We start from the raw sequence: 16,271 nt of genomic DNA, 5'->3' as shown, positions 1-16,271 counted from the left end.
GAACCCAAAGGTGAAATGGCGGTGCCGGGGGATGCTGTGAAGGCAGCCACCACACGGGCCGAGAACTAACTCATTCTCCTCTGGGAACCAACAACCTTAGGGATAGGAGTGGCGGGCACGGCACGGGGCAGGCGGGCACAGCCGGGCAGCCGTGCCAGGCCGGTCCCAGAGCCCCGCGGGAGCCTCAGCAGCGCTGTCCGGCCGCCGGGCACACCTGCCCCGGAGGCGGCAGGGACGAGGCCCGGCGAGCAGCCACAGCCCTGGCANNNNGCCGGGGCAGCGCCGGGCACGCCGGGAGCCGCATTCCCGCCCGCATTCCCGCCCGCATTCCCGCGCGGCGCGCCGGGAGCTGTAGTCGCGGCCGTGCCGCTCGGCTCGGGCGCTGGGGGCGGGCTGGAGCGGCTCCATTTTGCGCCCGTCGGCGGGGCTGCCCGGCCGTCCCGCGGCCCGGCCTGGCGCCAGGCAGGCCGCCGCCGGCCTGAGCGGCGCCGCCGCCGCAGCGGGAGCGACCGAGCGGGCGGGGGGCGCCCGCGGGCCGCCGGCGATGGCGAACCAGCTGGTGATCCTGAACGTCTACGACATGGTGAGGCACCGGCACGGCATGGGGCGGGGGTCTCGGCCCCCTCCCGGCAGGGCGGTGGCGGGGAGTGGCCTGCCCTGCGGGGGCCGGGGCGGCTGGAAACTTTGCTTGCCCTTGCCGTGCCTGTCCCCGCGGGAGCTGGATCCGGGGGCGGCGGAGCGGGAGAAGCAGCGAACCCGGCGAGGGGAGGGCGAGGGCGGTGATTTGGGAGGTCTGACGATTTCCACAGCCCCTCTGTGACCTGCGACAGAAGTTTGTCGGGTCGGGTCTCCCAGTGACAGGTGGATCCGCTCCCTGTCGCTGGGGAAACTTTCCCTGCCGTGAGCGTCCCTGTGCTGTGCTGCTCCCTCTGCCACTGCCCCAAGCTCAGCAGCAGGGAGGCCCTGCCTTTCTGCTCACGAAAAGCAGAAAAAGGTCCTGTGTTCCAAGAGGATGGTAGTTCGGGATAACCTCTGTCTCTGCAAGGATAAGAGCTTTTTAGCACAGTGTCAGTAAGGTAATTTTTTGCTAGACCATAATTTTTGAATACTTTTGTTGTGGCTGCGACTTGGTAGAAATAAAGGAATCACTCCAGCTTGATTTCCAGCCCTATGAGCTCACCTTCCCTCCCTCCTGGATAATCTTTATGTGGCACCTACAGCGACTGTGGTATTGTCTTCTGTTCAGCTGGAAGCTGCTCAAATGCCATGGTAACAAATGAGGTGTAAGTACCTGCATGGAGCAGTAGGCTTGGATAAGTAATAAGAAAATATTATCCATTAATGCGTTTCAATCGCTGGAAATTAGAACGAGTGGCAGTATTTCTCTGACCAAGTTTTAAGCCTACTGATACAGGGACAGTAAGATGGAGAACTAGCTTCAGGTGACAGTGGTTGTGTTACTTAGCTTATTTTGGCTAGGCTTTCCTACCACCACCATTTTAAAGTGAACCTTCGCTGTTTTGAAGGGGTGAGGGTATATAGTGTAGTGTCAGTGACTGCTGGAAGTGAGAAAATACAGCTTGTTTTGCTTGGGAACAGTCACATTCAAATGCTAAAATGTTTAATAGCAATCAGTAGGGATCTATCTGGCTTGAAATCAAATATACTTACAATATCATAGCAACTACCCCGATTTTTGTCATTATTTTCTTTCATTCTAATACTTACCTTAGAAATCAATGTCCTTTTTGGGGGGATTTTTTTGCCCACTCCTGTGTTTGAGCTCTCTGTCCACTGAATATAGCCTGTTACCTGGAGTTTGGTTTCCTTCATTATAGACAGGGAGGGGAGACTGGAGACAGGAACAGTCTGTTCACTGTGATTTTCTGACAGATGGGAGGAAAAATGAAAGGGTCTTTGCTCACCTGGTTGGGCTCATATGTGATACTAATATGCGAAAAAGTCACAGTGTCCCTTCTTTACACTAGACTTGAGGAGGGAAGGCTGCCCTGTCAAATGCATATATATGACTTCTCTGGACTACAGTGCAAATATATATATTGGGGAATCTCTTTTAGCATAAAAAAGATGGTTTTACATATATTAACTGTAAATATTTGTACAGGGAAAGAAGTAGGACTTCAGTTTTGTGACTCTTACATAAGAATATCTTTGAAGTCAAGGCTTGACGCACTTCTGACTCACCAAAATGGAAGACCCACTGTTCTCATAAAGACTTGCTTAATTGTGCATTAAGTGATTCCAGTTCACAGGCAGGCTGTGAAACCTTAACTGAGTGGACTGACTCCTGTGTAAATGCCTGCCATGGCCTCTAAGAAACTCCATTCTCGCTATGGTGGTAGCACTGGTGGGGTGTGACCTCAGCATGCTGTTTCTTTTTCTCTTGTGATAGTCCACTCTTTCATTCACATCATCCTTCCGTTTTCCTCCAGACCTGAATTGCTGCGATCAGTTTTACTCCAGCCATCCTAGGAAGGCTGGCAGTTGACATGAGGGAAGTGAGGAAAAAAAGCAACAGGAAGGGGGTGCTCCTAAAAGCTAGTGTCATGTTTTTCCTAAGGACACATTAGGGGGCTGTTGGTTATCCTGTTGTTATTACTGGGGTTCTGCCTGCATCGAGAATTCACAGTTTCTGAAGCCACCATCTGTGGAAGGAACTTGCTCTCCAAAAGAAGCAGCCAAGCACATTTATTTGCAGATGTTTGATTTCATGTAGGGGTGACTTTGTTGGTTGAAGCTGCACATCACCACAGATTATACACGGTATAAGATGAAGCCACTAAGGAGAATATTTCTATTTCCTGCTTCAGCCCTGTTTGTTGTTTTGTATAAATATCTACTTTATTTGACTGTTAGAGAAGCAGTTTTCCTTCAAACTGATGAGAATAACACAGGTTTGTGTGATGTCTGGAAGATCCCACCAGCGTACATCCTTCATCAAACTCCTCTGCTAAACCACATCTTAGTCCATTTGAAACTTGTTTGAGACCAAAACCTCACCTTCATGTTGCATAGCAGTTTTTACTGCTTGTACAACAGTGGGATGAAATCAATGGTACTGCTTTGTTTGGGGACACTAGGAGTGGGTGGAAGAAGGGAGGAGTCCTCTGCAATAGGAGTTTTGAAGTTCTGTTTATTCACTGAAGCATGCCAGCTCTGTATTTGAGACATTAGCAGGTTTTCTCTTTGCTTCTGACATTCCATGTCACTTGGAAATGGGTTTGGGACTGTTTTGTAGTTTAGGTTTGGGGTTGGGTTTTTTTGTTTCTCTTTTGGAACAAGAGACATTGTTATTCACGTGGTTGACAGAACCAACTTTGTAATAAACTAACAGCATTATCTTAACCCAAACTGTGGCTTCCATTTCCCAGGCAGCTGCTTAGGTATGCAGGGGAGTGCTAAGTGACCTTGCTGCAGTTGGAACTCCTTACAGGAGTGAGGTGGTTGCTTTTGGAGGGTATACCCTTCCAATGTCCTTAGTGCTTGAAAAAGCAAAAATCTTTGATAAAACCAAAGTGTGAGGGGGATGTGTGTGTTGTAGAAGAAAGTAGACTTTCAAGTACTGGTAACTTTATGGAGGGAGAGAAGCTTAAGGGCATATTTACGTGGTACAGTTCATGCCTTTGAACATCTTTTATGATCATTAAAAGGGTAGGGTGAAGGCTTTGATACATTGTGTTTGGAGAGCTGGAGTACTTTACAGTTTCATTTTAACTAACTGCTATTTTTAGGAGTCTAGTTTTTTTGTGCCCAAGTAGTATTCTATTTCTTCCCTTGTCAAATAAGGCAATAACAAGCTAAAGTATTAATGTAAATGAAAGCTCTGAAGATATTTTTGAAGCACTGGGATTAGTGTTTTTCTTTCATTGCAGTGACATGACTTTATTGTGCACATAGAAAAATACTTCTCTAATATTTTCTTTATAATAGATTAAATCTAAAATCCTGTTTTACAAGACTGACATATTGCAAAATATTAAGGATGTGAGATTGCACCATACTGCTATGGCAAAATCCATATCAAGACTAAAGGGAATCCAGTTTGTGTAATGGAAGCAAGGATGTAGCATTTGGGATCAGTTTGGGCATGTCACTGAACCAGTGAGCTATACAGATGTAATTTTAATTTACAATCTTTATTTTGTAAGTTGTATATAATCTTTTCAGCTGCAGCCAAATTCAGTACTCTTTGTTGCATTTGTCCTGCATTTCTTCCTTCAGTAAGATAAGGCATTTTGTTCAATGAGTAAATGGAACCAACCTTCCAATAGCTCATCCAGATTAAGTAATAATTAGATATAATTACTTTCCTAGGGGGAAAGTAATTCTGCCTCATTGAAATTCTTTTATCTTCAATTAACCTATTCTGTTCTTACTGGAAATATGAAGCAAAGTGCTAGCTTGCTTCTGGCACTTCTTCCAAAGCTGCTAACTTTGATTTTATTTGCCACCAGTGCTCACTTTGTGCAGTGTAGTGAGTTCCCAGTGTTTAGGTGGCACCAGTATGGAGGAGCACATGCTTGGATAGGGGCAGGCTGTGCTGAGTACCTTGTTGGATCAGCTTTCCATCCCATCCATCCTTCTGTACAGATCAATGAGAAGGCTTGGTGGCTCACTTTTCTCTCTCTTCCCTATACTTTGTGTTTGGTTTCATGGGGTTGTGGGTGGGGAGTACTGTGAATACTTTCTTTCCTCATTTTTTCTATCTAATAACCAGCTTTATTCTGTCCTGCTGCATGTGGGGTATCTTGTGTAAGTTTTGTTCTATTTTCAGAGAGCAGCCATAACCTTGCTTGGCATTAACAGACCCAATGGGAACATGATATGTAGGCTGTTTGGAATTCAGCAGCCAGGTTCAGAGGTTTCTGGCCACAAGTGCCCAGGAGAGGGACAGACTAGAGCACCAGAGACCCTGTCTAGCTCAGTTCCAGGTTAGGTTCATTTGGATACACCATCCCATTAGGCAAATGTACTTTATTCCAGTGATGACAAACTGTACATTGACTGTGCCTACAGTTTTGACTATAAATATAAACCTGAAACTATTTTGAAATGGTGAGCTGGTAAACCGTGGGTTAGGAAGGGCTTCAGAACTGAAACTCATTTATGTTGCAGTAGCTCTTCTGTTTTTCCTGGGGACTTTCATTTCACCTTGTGAGCAAAATCAATTTTTTTATGCTCACAAACCCACTGAGATGAGTAGTCTTCACATCCTTCGCCTCTCTTTCCCTCTTTGTATTCTCCCAGTATATGTCTTTCTATACAGAGTAAATTAATGCAGTGTATTTCTGGATGTAGCTTGTTCATACAGACTTGCTCTCTGCTGTTTTCTGGGGGGTGGAAGGAAAGAATTGCTAAGCCCTTCAAATAGACTAAGGTGATGATTTAGTGTAGTCATCCATACCCCACTAGCTAACATAGCACTACACTGACAAAGCCAGAAATTAAAGCAAATAGTAAAGTTTAGTATTAAGCAAAATTTATCCAGTGATCACGATTGAGCTTTAAATAAATATAAGGCGCAAAATCTGCCTTCTCTTAATTCATATTGACAAAATTTCCCACAGCTGGTTTGTCTGTTTGTGACTGTTGGTGTGGCGTGCTCTTTTTGCCATTTAACTTGTTTTCGTTTTTATTAATAGCCTGTCACCCTGAGGTTTAGTGTGTCATTTTTATTGGGAGACAAAAAGCCTACACGCTGTAATGTTTGTGATGCTGCTGTAAATTACACACTTACTCCAGCCAACACATCTTCAAGTGTGACACCTGCAACCTTTTATATTTTTATCATTGGTTGTGCTTCATAGTAGCTTTGCATCAGAAAACACTGATTATGTCAACAGGTTGTGTGAAGAAGATAGCTTCTTTTTTTCTTCCTGCTTGCTAAACCAGTATTAATTTACTGGGGGTACTACCTCAGCCTGTATCCTGCCTGCCAGTTGACTTGTTGAAGTCTGCTTTGCAAAAGCTCGCAGAGAAGCTCTGGGAAGAAAAAATCCTGTTAGTGGAGTAATTGACAAAATAATGTTTTTCTTGTATTTTCCTAAGGTTTTTCTTGCTAGCCAATTTCAGTTTTAAGGACAACTGAGGCTTTTTTTTAAAGGCTTTGTTTCAGGTTCCTTCTCAAATTGTGTGTCACTTGAAATCTTTTGATGCTTGGAGACTTATACTTTGAGAGTGGTGATGCAGACAGTGAAAGAGTACTTTGAGGTTTTCCCTTATCAGCATTCTGCATCTTTGAGGTCTTGAGGGTAACAGTTAGCTTCTGATAGACACTTGCTGCTGCTGCACTTTCATAAAAGAAAAGAGAAAGCGCTAAGAGAAGTTTCCTTTCTTTACTATTTTTTTGCATTTTCTAAAAAATTTTCACTCTGATTGCTTTTGAAATGCATCTGTTTTCTGTTGGGTACAATGCAAGTGATGTATTAGAAACAAGTGTCAGACCTATGCAAAGGACTTAAACCTCATGTTTGGAGCCCCATGCATCAGCAGCCTGGAGAGCTTTGTGTCTTTCTCTAGTGACCTCTAATTGAGTATTCAAAGACAAAATATAATAAGGTAATTTCAGTCCATCTCTGAGTATGTCTTGTGCTCATCTGTTCATAAGCAGGTGTGGTCATTACTGTTAATGACAGTCGGTGTGTGTATCTCACAGTCCTACATTCCAATGTACCCTGAAGAAAAATGTGCTCCTTAAAATTACAGCAATTGATTCTAGAATGTGTTCCACCTAATGGCAAACTTAACAGCCTACAGCTTGTTGACAAATAGAAGGTTCATCTGGATTTCTCCCAGGTTCAGACTCCTTGACTGACAAACTTTGACAGCACTAAAACACTGGAATAGAACCTAATGGAATTAATTCTCTGCATGCAGTTGGGGAATTTTGGTGATGTTGTCTTCCTGTAAAATGAATTGTGTAGTTTACACTGTGTGATAAGGTTTAATACTTTGTGATAAGGTTTAATGCTTTTGATGTGGGGGACAGTCTGCTCTGAGAAGATAAATCTGTACTGCAAACTAACTACAGTTTTGGGTTTGTTTTTCTTTTCCTTTTTTCCTTTTAGTATTGGATGAATGAATATACTTCTTCCCTTGGAATTGGAGTGTTTCATTCAGGCATAGAGGTGTATGGCCGAGGTATGTACAAGAAAAGCATAACTTATTTTTTGTTTCGGTAATGCTGTTATTCAAAAAGCATTCTTCAGGTAGTGAGGGGAGCCTAGCTCCTTAAACCTGTTCATCTCTCTTCTCATCTATTCTGCCTCTGGAAAAAAACCTTGAACATGAATAACCTGGTAGCCATTGAGCATTCTTTTGTATAAAGCTGGGCAACTATGAAAAAGTGTGCAACTTAGCCAGGCATATAAATCTTTATTTTAGGTTTGGAAATACTTTTAAAAACCTACATAAAACAAACGTGTGCTTTGTGTAAAGCATGGTTGAATCTGTTCCTCAGTTTTCTGTCAGCACTTAGTGCAAGGAGTTAAATTTTTACTACAGGAACAATAATCTGTTGCAGAGAGGCACCTAAAAGTGCGTGATGCTCAGGAAAAGGTCTGTTCCCTTTTGGTGGGTTGGTTTGTTTTAGAGACAGTTTCTTTCAAAGGCATCCCATTCATGCTGTTCATAAAAGATGCCCTTGTGATAAATAACAGCAATGCTTTTCAGTTTTGCTAAACAGGTTGTGCTTGGGTGCTACAGCCTCCTGGTCTGTTCAGGCCACTTTGAGCCTGCACTGCAGCCAGAAGGTGTTTCTGTGCACGCCTCAGCACAGGCTCAGGTCTGAGGTGTTGCTCCCCAAAGTGTAATCACACACCAAACTGATCGTGTTGCTGAAAGTAGTCCAGTTAAAGAAGGAAAATCTACTGCTGTGTTGTTTTTTTTTTTTTCCAATGTTTTGAGAGGTGAGGTGAAGGAGCAAAAGTCAGGGCATGCACTCCAAAGACTGGACTGCCCAAAATTATCTTAAACTATGTTTCAGCTACTGTAATGGTCACATTGTATCTGATTTTGCAAGTGTTACCAGAAAAACAAATTGACAAAATACAATGCTTATTGTTAAAACTTTTTTTAAATTTTTTTTTTAATCTGACCCAGAAAGACCTGACTCTTAATAGTGCTGTGCCTGAAACCCAGTTTTTGAGCTGTGCCAAATACATGTGCCTCCCTTCCTGCTGGGATTATAGTGGCTTTCTCATATAGCAGGTCGTGCCCCTGCTAGAACAATGACTTGCATTTTTCCAGGCACATCAAACCTTTTATTTATTAACCTGTTGTAAAAAAGATCATCCACAAAACGGACTGCTAGACTTGGGTGATGTGTTAGGAGTTTTGAGGAAAGGAAGTGTGAAGTCATGCTTAAAGCTTTTTATTACACTCTGGGTGCGGCGTGCTCTGTTATCTCACAGACACAGGCGGAAGCCGCAGCACACCATGATGCTTCCATGTGAGTGCTTAAGCCAGCAGATGCTATGTGCAGCCTTGAGATGCATGCACTGGTTTACTTTCTTGTTATAATAAAGAACTTGTGAACTTGTAAAGAATTGAACTCTTGCAAATCAAGAAATTTCAAGAACCTATTAGGCCACTGCACACTGCCACACTGAGGACTGTGGTGTACACTGAATAGAAGTGCCATCAGACCCCTGAGGATGCAGTGCTCTGAATCCCCAATTTAGATGTATGTAAGTGCAATTCTAAAGACAAGTATATATAAAGATGTACAATTTAACTTGTAAATGCTCACTTATGCAATGAAAACCATATGTACTTTCTGCAAATTTATTCCAGTTAAACCTGTACACTGAGGTAGGAAAGTTCCTGTTAGTTTTTACTTAGGCTGAGTAATAACTGACAAAGCTATTAACTTCCAGCTCACTTCATTTGCTCCTCATGTAAATAACATGTCTGGCTGCTAGCTTTAGATCCTTGTGAAGTCACCTTCCATTCAGTGAGCTCTGCTGTTTTTTACTGTCATCAGATGCTGGTTTTGTTAAATCTGAGCTTTCTCTTTCAGAGTTTGCCTATGGTGGTCATCCATACCCTTTTTCTGGAATATTTGAGATTTCACCAGGAAATGCTTCTGAGCTAGGAGAAACATTTAAATTTAAGTAAGAAAGATTATTTTCTATTTTCTTGCTCTTTGAGAAAGCATATGAAAAAGACAATTTGTTGCATTTATTTTTGAGGATAGATGTATTGAATTGTAAAGGATTTCTGACTTTCTGAGAAATTAATGTTTTTGCATAGAAATGGAAAACGGACAGAGCTGGTGAGACAATGAAGTGTCTACAGCAAAGAGCTCTTTTTTTAGCATACCATTAAATTCCTGAAATGCATACAAATTTTGTGGACTTGTAGCTAACTTTTATTATTCATACAGCATAAGCAGTGCAGTAACTTTTCAAGGTGGGTAATCAGGAAGAAAACATCATCTCTTGTGATAAAGATGAAAGTGGTGCCATAAAATGGAATAGAAAGAACCTTTGTTATTCTTGGAGAACAGAAACATCTTTCTACCCACAATGGAGTGACTTTTGATCAATGTATGAACAGTAGTTCACCTGTATCATGGGAGCCTGATCACCCTCTACTCTGTTTCTCTTCTAGAGAGGCTGTGGTTCTAGGCAGTACTGACTTTATGGAAGATGATATAGAAAAAATAGTAGAAGAGCTTGGAAAGGAATTCAAAGGAAATGCTTATCACCTAATGCACAAAAACTGCAATCACTTTTCTTCAGCTTTATCTGAGGTAAACAAACTTAAAGGTCTGTGGAAAGGTGCTTCACAGGTGGCTACAGAGCATCATATCCTTCTAGTCCTCTGTAACATTTGGTTTAATTTTCCACTTCCTATCTCTGTTGCCTTGGGCAAATAAAATTTTTCAGGTTGTATTTGTGCTTATGTCCAAAGTATCAGATTTTGCTGCTAAATATTGTTGTCATACATAGCTTGTGTTAAAGCAGAGGTGCATTCCTAAAGAGATGCCTAGTAAATAAAGTATTAAGATTTTGAAATAATTTTAGTTGTTTCAAGGATTGCTACTGAAGATAGAACTTCTTGTTATTGTTATCAGATTATTCGTATTTCCTCACAGAACCATCACACTGTAAATAATTTTCAAAGTTATGATCAAGTTAAAGAATAGCAAAGGCATTAAAGTTATTGAGATAATGTTAATCTTCTGCTTGAGAGGCTTTTGTCAAGTTATTGCTGTGCCAGCACCTGTGTCCTGGTCAGCTGGATCCTTGAGTGCTCATGCAGAGTATCTGACCGAGGAGTGGAACAGGCTTTGCTTTTTCCCCCTCAGCTTTGTTGTAACGTGATCAGTTTGCCAATATGATTGAATGTCTGATCATTCACATGTATATCCACACATGGGAAAGGGTCAGGAACAAGTAACCCAGCTCGAAGAGGGGAATGGAAACTTTGATTTTCATTGATAGTTGGCAATCTCTGCTTGACAGAATTAGTGCTAATGTTTCATTCAAACACTCCAAAACAAGGATGGCTGTTTTTCTCATGTGAAGTTTCACTGATTTTATTTGGGTTTTTTCCAAAACAGTTAATGCATACTTACTGTATGGCCTGTGTTTTATGTAGACTCATCTTCCAGTGGTAGTGGAAAATTTTATTGAGATGATGATTCATGTGCAATGCTGGTACAAGTAAGTAGGGTGAGACACTGACAAAGCTGCAGTTGGTGTGAAATCTGGCCTATATGGCCAGGGCTTTGCCATACTATTCAGCTGCATAGTCATATTTTTTGCTGTTTTAGATCTTGTCCTATTTAGTGTTCAAATTGACTATAAAAGTGGCTATAATTGCAAGTTAAATACTGCTCAGTTACAGCAGAGTGATGCTCATATTCTCCAGATTTGCACTGTAATACCAGAAATGAATATGGAGGTAGTTAAGTAGCTCACTCCTTGAATAGTGACAATAAAATTATTTCATGACTGATGTGCAGTAAAAATAACTACTTAATGCAACTTCATACATTTTTGAGGAGTTGAACCCAGCTGTGCATTGTGTAGCTTCTCTTGTTCCAGTGAACCAAAGTGTGTGCTTGGCCTCTCTTGTAGGATGGTGACATCCTGTGGAAGTCATCAGAGGCCACCACAGTAAAGAGCCTCAGCTGTGTGTGTAACTCCATACAATTCTAGTATTGACGCTGTCTTTCTGGCCAGTTAATTTTAGAGTGCTTTTTTGTAATAGTGGGGTTTCTCCTGCAATTTCTGTTTCTGAGGAATTAGCACTGAATAGAAACCATAGCTTAACTAATTTTTGTACCTTTTATAGAAGTTATTAGAAAAGAGTGAGGTGGTTAGGCTTTTCAGGACTTCTAAGAAAATCATAGAACCAACTTTCACAATGGAATATAGGTGTTTGTGGGACTTGGAATGCTGCCTTTACTGATGGAGAACATCATAGTGCAGCTGACTTGGGTGCTTCTTGATTGGCATTTGTGATATGTAAACTGTAAGCCTGCTGCAGCTTTTGCTTCTTATTTACAGTCCTGCAGTTTTGTTACTGCTGAATCCAGAAAACAAATTAACCCTTTCTTTTTCCTTCCCCCATAGATTCTCTGTGGGAAAGAGATTCCACGATGGGTGAATCGCCTTGCCTACTTCAGCTCTTGTATACCCTTCCTCCAGAGCTGCCTGCCAAAGGAGTGGCTAACTCCTGCAGCCCTCCAGTCTAGTGTTAGCCAGGAGCTACACGATGAGCTGGAGGAAGCTGAGGATGCAGCAGCATCAGCTTCCTTGGCAAGCTCAGCATCTGGGTCTAGAACTGGACGCCACACCAAATTATAAGTCCTCCTCCAAAGTAGCAAATACTTCAGAAATACTTTTGAAATACTTCAGTTTGATCTCTTCAGCAATTGACTTCCTGACAGAACGTGAGAGCCAGCTCTAGAACATTGTTTTTATATGCAAAAAACAAAGCTCTCATCAACCCCTGTTTCAGCTCAGGATTATTTACATAGTGAAAAGAATTGCTGGGAGAAAAGGGAAGGATTTTGTGTGAAGCCACCCTTTTCATTTTCACCTGTTTGGTAGACCTGAGTTAACTTAACATCTTGCATAAAGCTGAACTTAAATTATTTGTTTACAGTATTGTGTACTGCTGTTTACATGTCCTATAAGGACTCCTGCTACCATGGAAGAAGAAAGAATTTGAGTTTGATTTAAATGATGGTATAAATCAAGAGCAGTGGTATGATGCCCTGGATGAACTTTCCCCTTTGTTTTCAAGATTTAAGGCAGGAGAACACTAAATTGAGGAATGCCAGAAACTGCTGAATACTACATGTGAACAGGGTACTGTGCACTTAAAGTGGCTGATGTAAACAGGTAGATTCCAGGATGTAGGGAGACTGGTTTGGTCTAAAATCTGTTCCTAGAAGTATGACCTCTACATTAATGAAACTGTGGATTTTTGCACATATGAAGGGAAATTTCTATCTCATTGCAGTGTACATCAATCAATTTTTTTTTCAATTCAGACATTTAGTTTTCATCCTGTCTTGTGTCTTTACTTGCAGTTTATTTCAGGATTTAAACATGTGAATATCATCTGCTAGAAGCATCAACAAATCTTTCACTTCTTTGCTTTACTTGATTTCAAACTTGTATATATAAGTTAGTACTTGTATTCCTTTTTTATTTGTTTGTTTTCGTATAGTTTGGAATCATGTAAAACAAGCCATTTATGGTTGGGGAATGGCCTTTGCTTCCTGCTGCTGATTTTGCTTCATTTGAGTTTGTAAACATTTGTGTCCTTCCTTTTTTGAGCTATAAATTACTGCCCAGTTGTGCATATCTGCACAATTGATAGAGAAATCCTAATTTATTTTCCCACAGTCTCTATCTGTGGCATTAACTTTCTTATCAGATGTAATGAAGAAAAACCTGAAAATTGCTTATGCACCTGCGTGTTTACACAGCAGAACCCACTAATCTGCACACATAATTATATCTGAAGGTAAGAGATACTATTTTCTAAAACACAGAAGTATGTCTGCTGGTAGATTATAATTAGAGCTAAATTATAATTAGTGATCAGAATATATAATGGAATGCCTTATTCTTGTTCACTTACCAAGAGAATGAATTGTTCTTCCAATCATTAGTGTAAATTAGTGAGGTTCTATTGTGCACATAAGGCTACAGTAGCACAAACATGAGGGAGGTGAGCTTGAGTATTTTGTAAGACTTGCTGCCTTAAACTAACAAAAAACATCCCATCCCTGAAGGGATCAGCTCACAAAGAAGTGTGCATTACTAGAAATATGGATGATTCTTACGAGCTTTATTTACAGTCTTTTGCTGGGTTTAGTTTTTCTGTTGAATGAAATACTGACTCTGCAGTTTCTGCTGTTTAAAAGCAAAAAAAAAAGTCCTCTTGGAAGGCAAAATGCTTCATGTTATGAATGCTCCTGGCCATGGGTAGTGGTGCCATTGAATCCTATGGGAAGGTGCAGTAGCTGTATCATAGTAAGAATTCTTATGGTTGCCAGCTCCAACTTGTATTAGAAACAAGTGGAAGTTTTTTTTCTGCTGCCACCTGGGTTGAATCCTTCATCAGACAGACTTTAGGTTTTCACTTATGTTCTATGATGCAGTGTAGTACAGAGAGAGATATGCTCAGATCTAGGGGGGAAAATCAAGTGAGACTCTTTCTGGAAAGAGTGAGATAATAGTAAACATCTCCATAACTGTATTTTGGTACGTGTTTTAATAATCTCTTCTATCAAGTGGGAAATGCTTAAAACTGGTGAGTCTGCCACTAACTTCATCCTCTGTTTGATCTCCAGAAGCTGGATATACTGACCCTCCCTGTTGAGTGCTTTCCACTCCGAATTTGAGTTCTCCTTTCCTTCTTTTCCCTGTAGTGAAAATGATTATGGTGGTCTCCAGTCAACTCTCAAGCATCACAGGACTGAATCTCACACTACTCCCAGCTCAGACAGCAGGCTGCAGACAGGTTCCTTTGTCTCTGCTGTGCAGCTGTGGTAGTAATGTGACTAAGTCTCTTGGCCAGGGCAGGTCCTTTATTTCAGCTCAGGGTTGAGGCCACTGATCTAGCAACGTACTGTAGCTTTTCCTAGGCTTTAGGAAAAATAAATAGAATAATTTTTCATTGCTACCTTTTATGTACCAAAATCAGCTTTTTAGGCTTCTGATACATCCAGAGCGCTAGGTCACAAATCTCTACACCTTCATTAACACACACAATTACAGCATGTACAATGCAAGAACATGACAGATCACAGCACAGTTTTTATTTAGAAGTAAAACTAAGACTATTTTTTATAAAGCAGACTGGAAAGTTTGTAACAAAACCATTCATTTTATTGTTAGCTGTACAGGTGAAAATACTGTCTTATGCTCCATAATAACTTTTTTCTGTTTGTTTTGAAACCACCCATTGGTAAATCCTGTGAGGAAACTGACACCTGAACCCTGAAGGTTGTTGGGTATTGAATCAAAGCGAGCAGTACTGTAACTTCCATCGTGTGCTGTCAGCTCAGCCTCTGCTGGATGCCTGCAAGTCACCCTGCCAGTGGTTACTCCAATTTGTTAGCAATAGAGCAAGTTACCTTTCACCAGCATTACTGCCAAGCAGGGATTACTTTAGTCTACTAATGACCACACTGTGCTAGGACTAGAACACTTCAGAATGCTGTGAGAAAGCTGGACACCTGTGGAATCTTTTCCATCAAAACGGGTAGAAAAATATCACCACTTCAGGGTTCTGCTCTGTTTACTTTCTCATTCTTGTTTAATTTTCTGTGAGATAGTACTTTTGATATGTATTACATTGTTTAACTCAGTCATTTTATTTAAATGCCATTTTCTGTTCAGCAAGCCAAAAAAATCCAATGTACTGTCAGTGTGCACCAGTAACTTCGGAGTGGCTTGGTAAAAAAAAAACATAGTTGCATTACTTCTAAAATTTGCAATGCAATTCTGATCACTATTGATAGATGATAATTTTCACTGTTGGAAGTTGGTTACAAGCTGAATATTCACTGATGCATTTTTTGTAAACTTGTATTCAAGTTTACTACATAGTATTTGTATAAAATTCAAAGAATTTTGACTTTTGTTACCTGTACATGGCAACAAGTTGTCTAGCATCTTAAACTTAAATCCATCAGTTTATTAAAAATACTTTTATAAAAAAAAAGTTGGCTCTGTGTGTTACTCCCCTTGTACCTACATCTTGTTTTGGCAGTGCCACCCAAGCTGATCTTTGGTTTTGAGCAGTGGTTTTGAAGGACAGTGAGACTACCCAAGGGTTTCCTGGAGTTAAGCTTTAAGCTGTTAGGCTGACATGGGCATCAGGTGCTGCGGTTTGGTTTGTGTGAGGCATCTTCCCCAAACATGCCAAGCTCTGGCACAGAGCTGGCAGCAGCCCTTGAGGGTGTGCTTTGCCAGCACTGAAAGGTGTTGGCACTGGAATTTTCAAAGGACAGATGAGTCCATGTGTTTTAACAGCAGAGAGACTTCCCTGCAAGTTGAGGGCACTTGATGGATGGGGGTGCTGTCCAAGCTGGTGTTGTCCCTTCCCATCCCTCCCCACAGCTGGAAGGGGATGTGTTTTGCCATGTTGTGCATGCTGAGCAGGATGTGTCCGTGTGCAGTATGTGCAGTGCTAATGAACATTTGCTAGGGCTTGATCTGTTGGAGAGGCTGTCCAGACACACGTGTTCCCTTTTCTGTGTTTCCCTAATCGCCAGTAAGCCTGCAAGAGAGTTTGAGCAATTTGCAGCCTACTAAAAGGAAACTTGACAATAGTTGATCAGTTAAAACAAATGTGAATTCCAGATAAACTCACTTCTGGCATCCAATGGCCCTATCAGCTTCTAGGAAGGTGATCAATACACAAAAGCAGACTGCATTGTTTGCTAGTGGGTGAAATAAACTCACTTCTGGTATCCAATGGCCCTATCAGCTTCTAGGAAGGTGATCAATACACAAAAGCACTGACTGCATTGTTTGCTAGTGGATGAGTGGCTGCATTCAGTGGAGCTGGTCTTGAAGAAAAGATAAATGTTCCAAATGAAATTTTAGTTTCTAAAAGTTTATTCGACCATGCAGAAGTACATGACAGATTTGTCATGGGAACAGCTTTGCAAGAGGCAGAGGTGTTTTATGGCTATAGCAGCTTAGTCCTGTCACATCCCCCAGAATAAATACATTCTTTCTCAGTGCTTCATACAGTGCAGTGGAAATGGT

The 16,271-nt window shown here is 41.4% G+C and overlaps 1 protein-coding gene across 2 annotated transcripts; it reads left to right on the top strand.

The window, feature by feature from the left end:
- Positions 1–450: 450 nt before the first annotated feature.
- Positions 451–15,218, top strand: DESI2 (desumoylating isopeptidase 2). Of its 2 annotated transcripts, none has more exons than XM_039697790.1 (5): positions 451–583; positions 7,089–7,161; positions 9,041–9,134; positions 9,634–9,775; positions 11,607–15,218. In XM_039697790.1, the coding sequence occupies exons 1-5, from the start codon at positions 545–547 to the stop codon at positions 11,838–11,840; spliced, it is 582 nt and encodes a 193-aa protein (XP_039553724.1). In that variant the 5' UTR covers positions 451–544; the 3' UTR covers positions 11,841–15,218. The 2 variants fall into 2 exon arrangements, with proteins under 2 accessions (XP_039553724.1, XP_039553725.1); XM_039697791.1 differs by lacking the exon at positions 451–583 and adding an exon at positions 594–1,283.
- Positions 15,219–16,271: the final 1,053 nt, after the last annotated feature.

This window comes from Passer montanus, unplaced genomic scaffold, assembly GCF_014805655.1.
Source record: "Passer montanus isolate IOZ18808 unplaced genomic scaffold, ASM1480565v1 scaffold12, whole genome shotgun sequence".
Taxonomy (NCBI): domain Eukaryota; kingdom Metazoa; phylum Chordata; class Aves; order Passeriformes; family Passeridae; genus Passer; species Passer montanus.
Note: the sequence above shows the minus strand (reverse complement) of the source record. Positions and strands in the feature narration are given on the sequence as shown.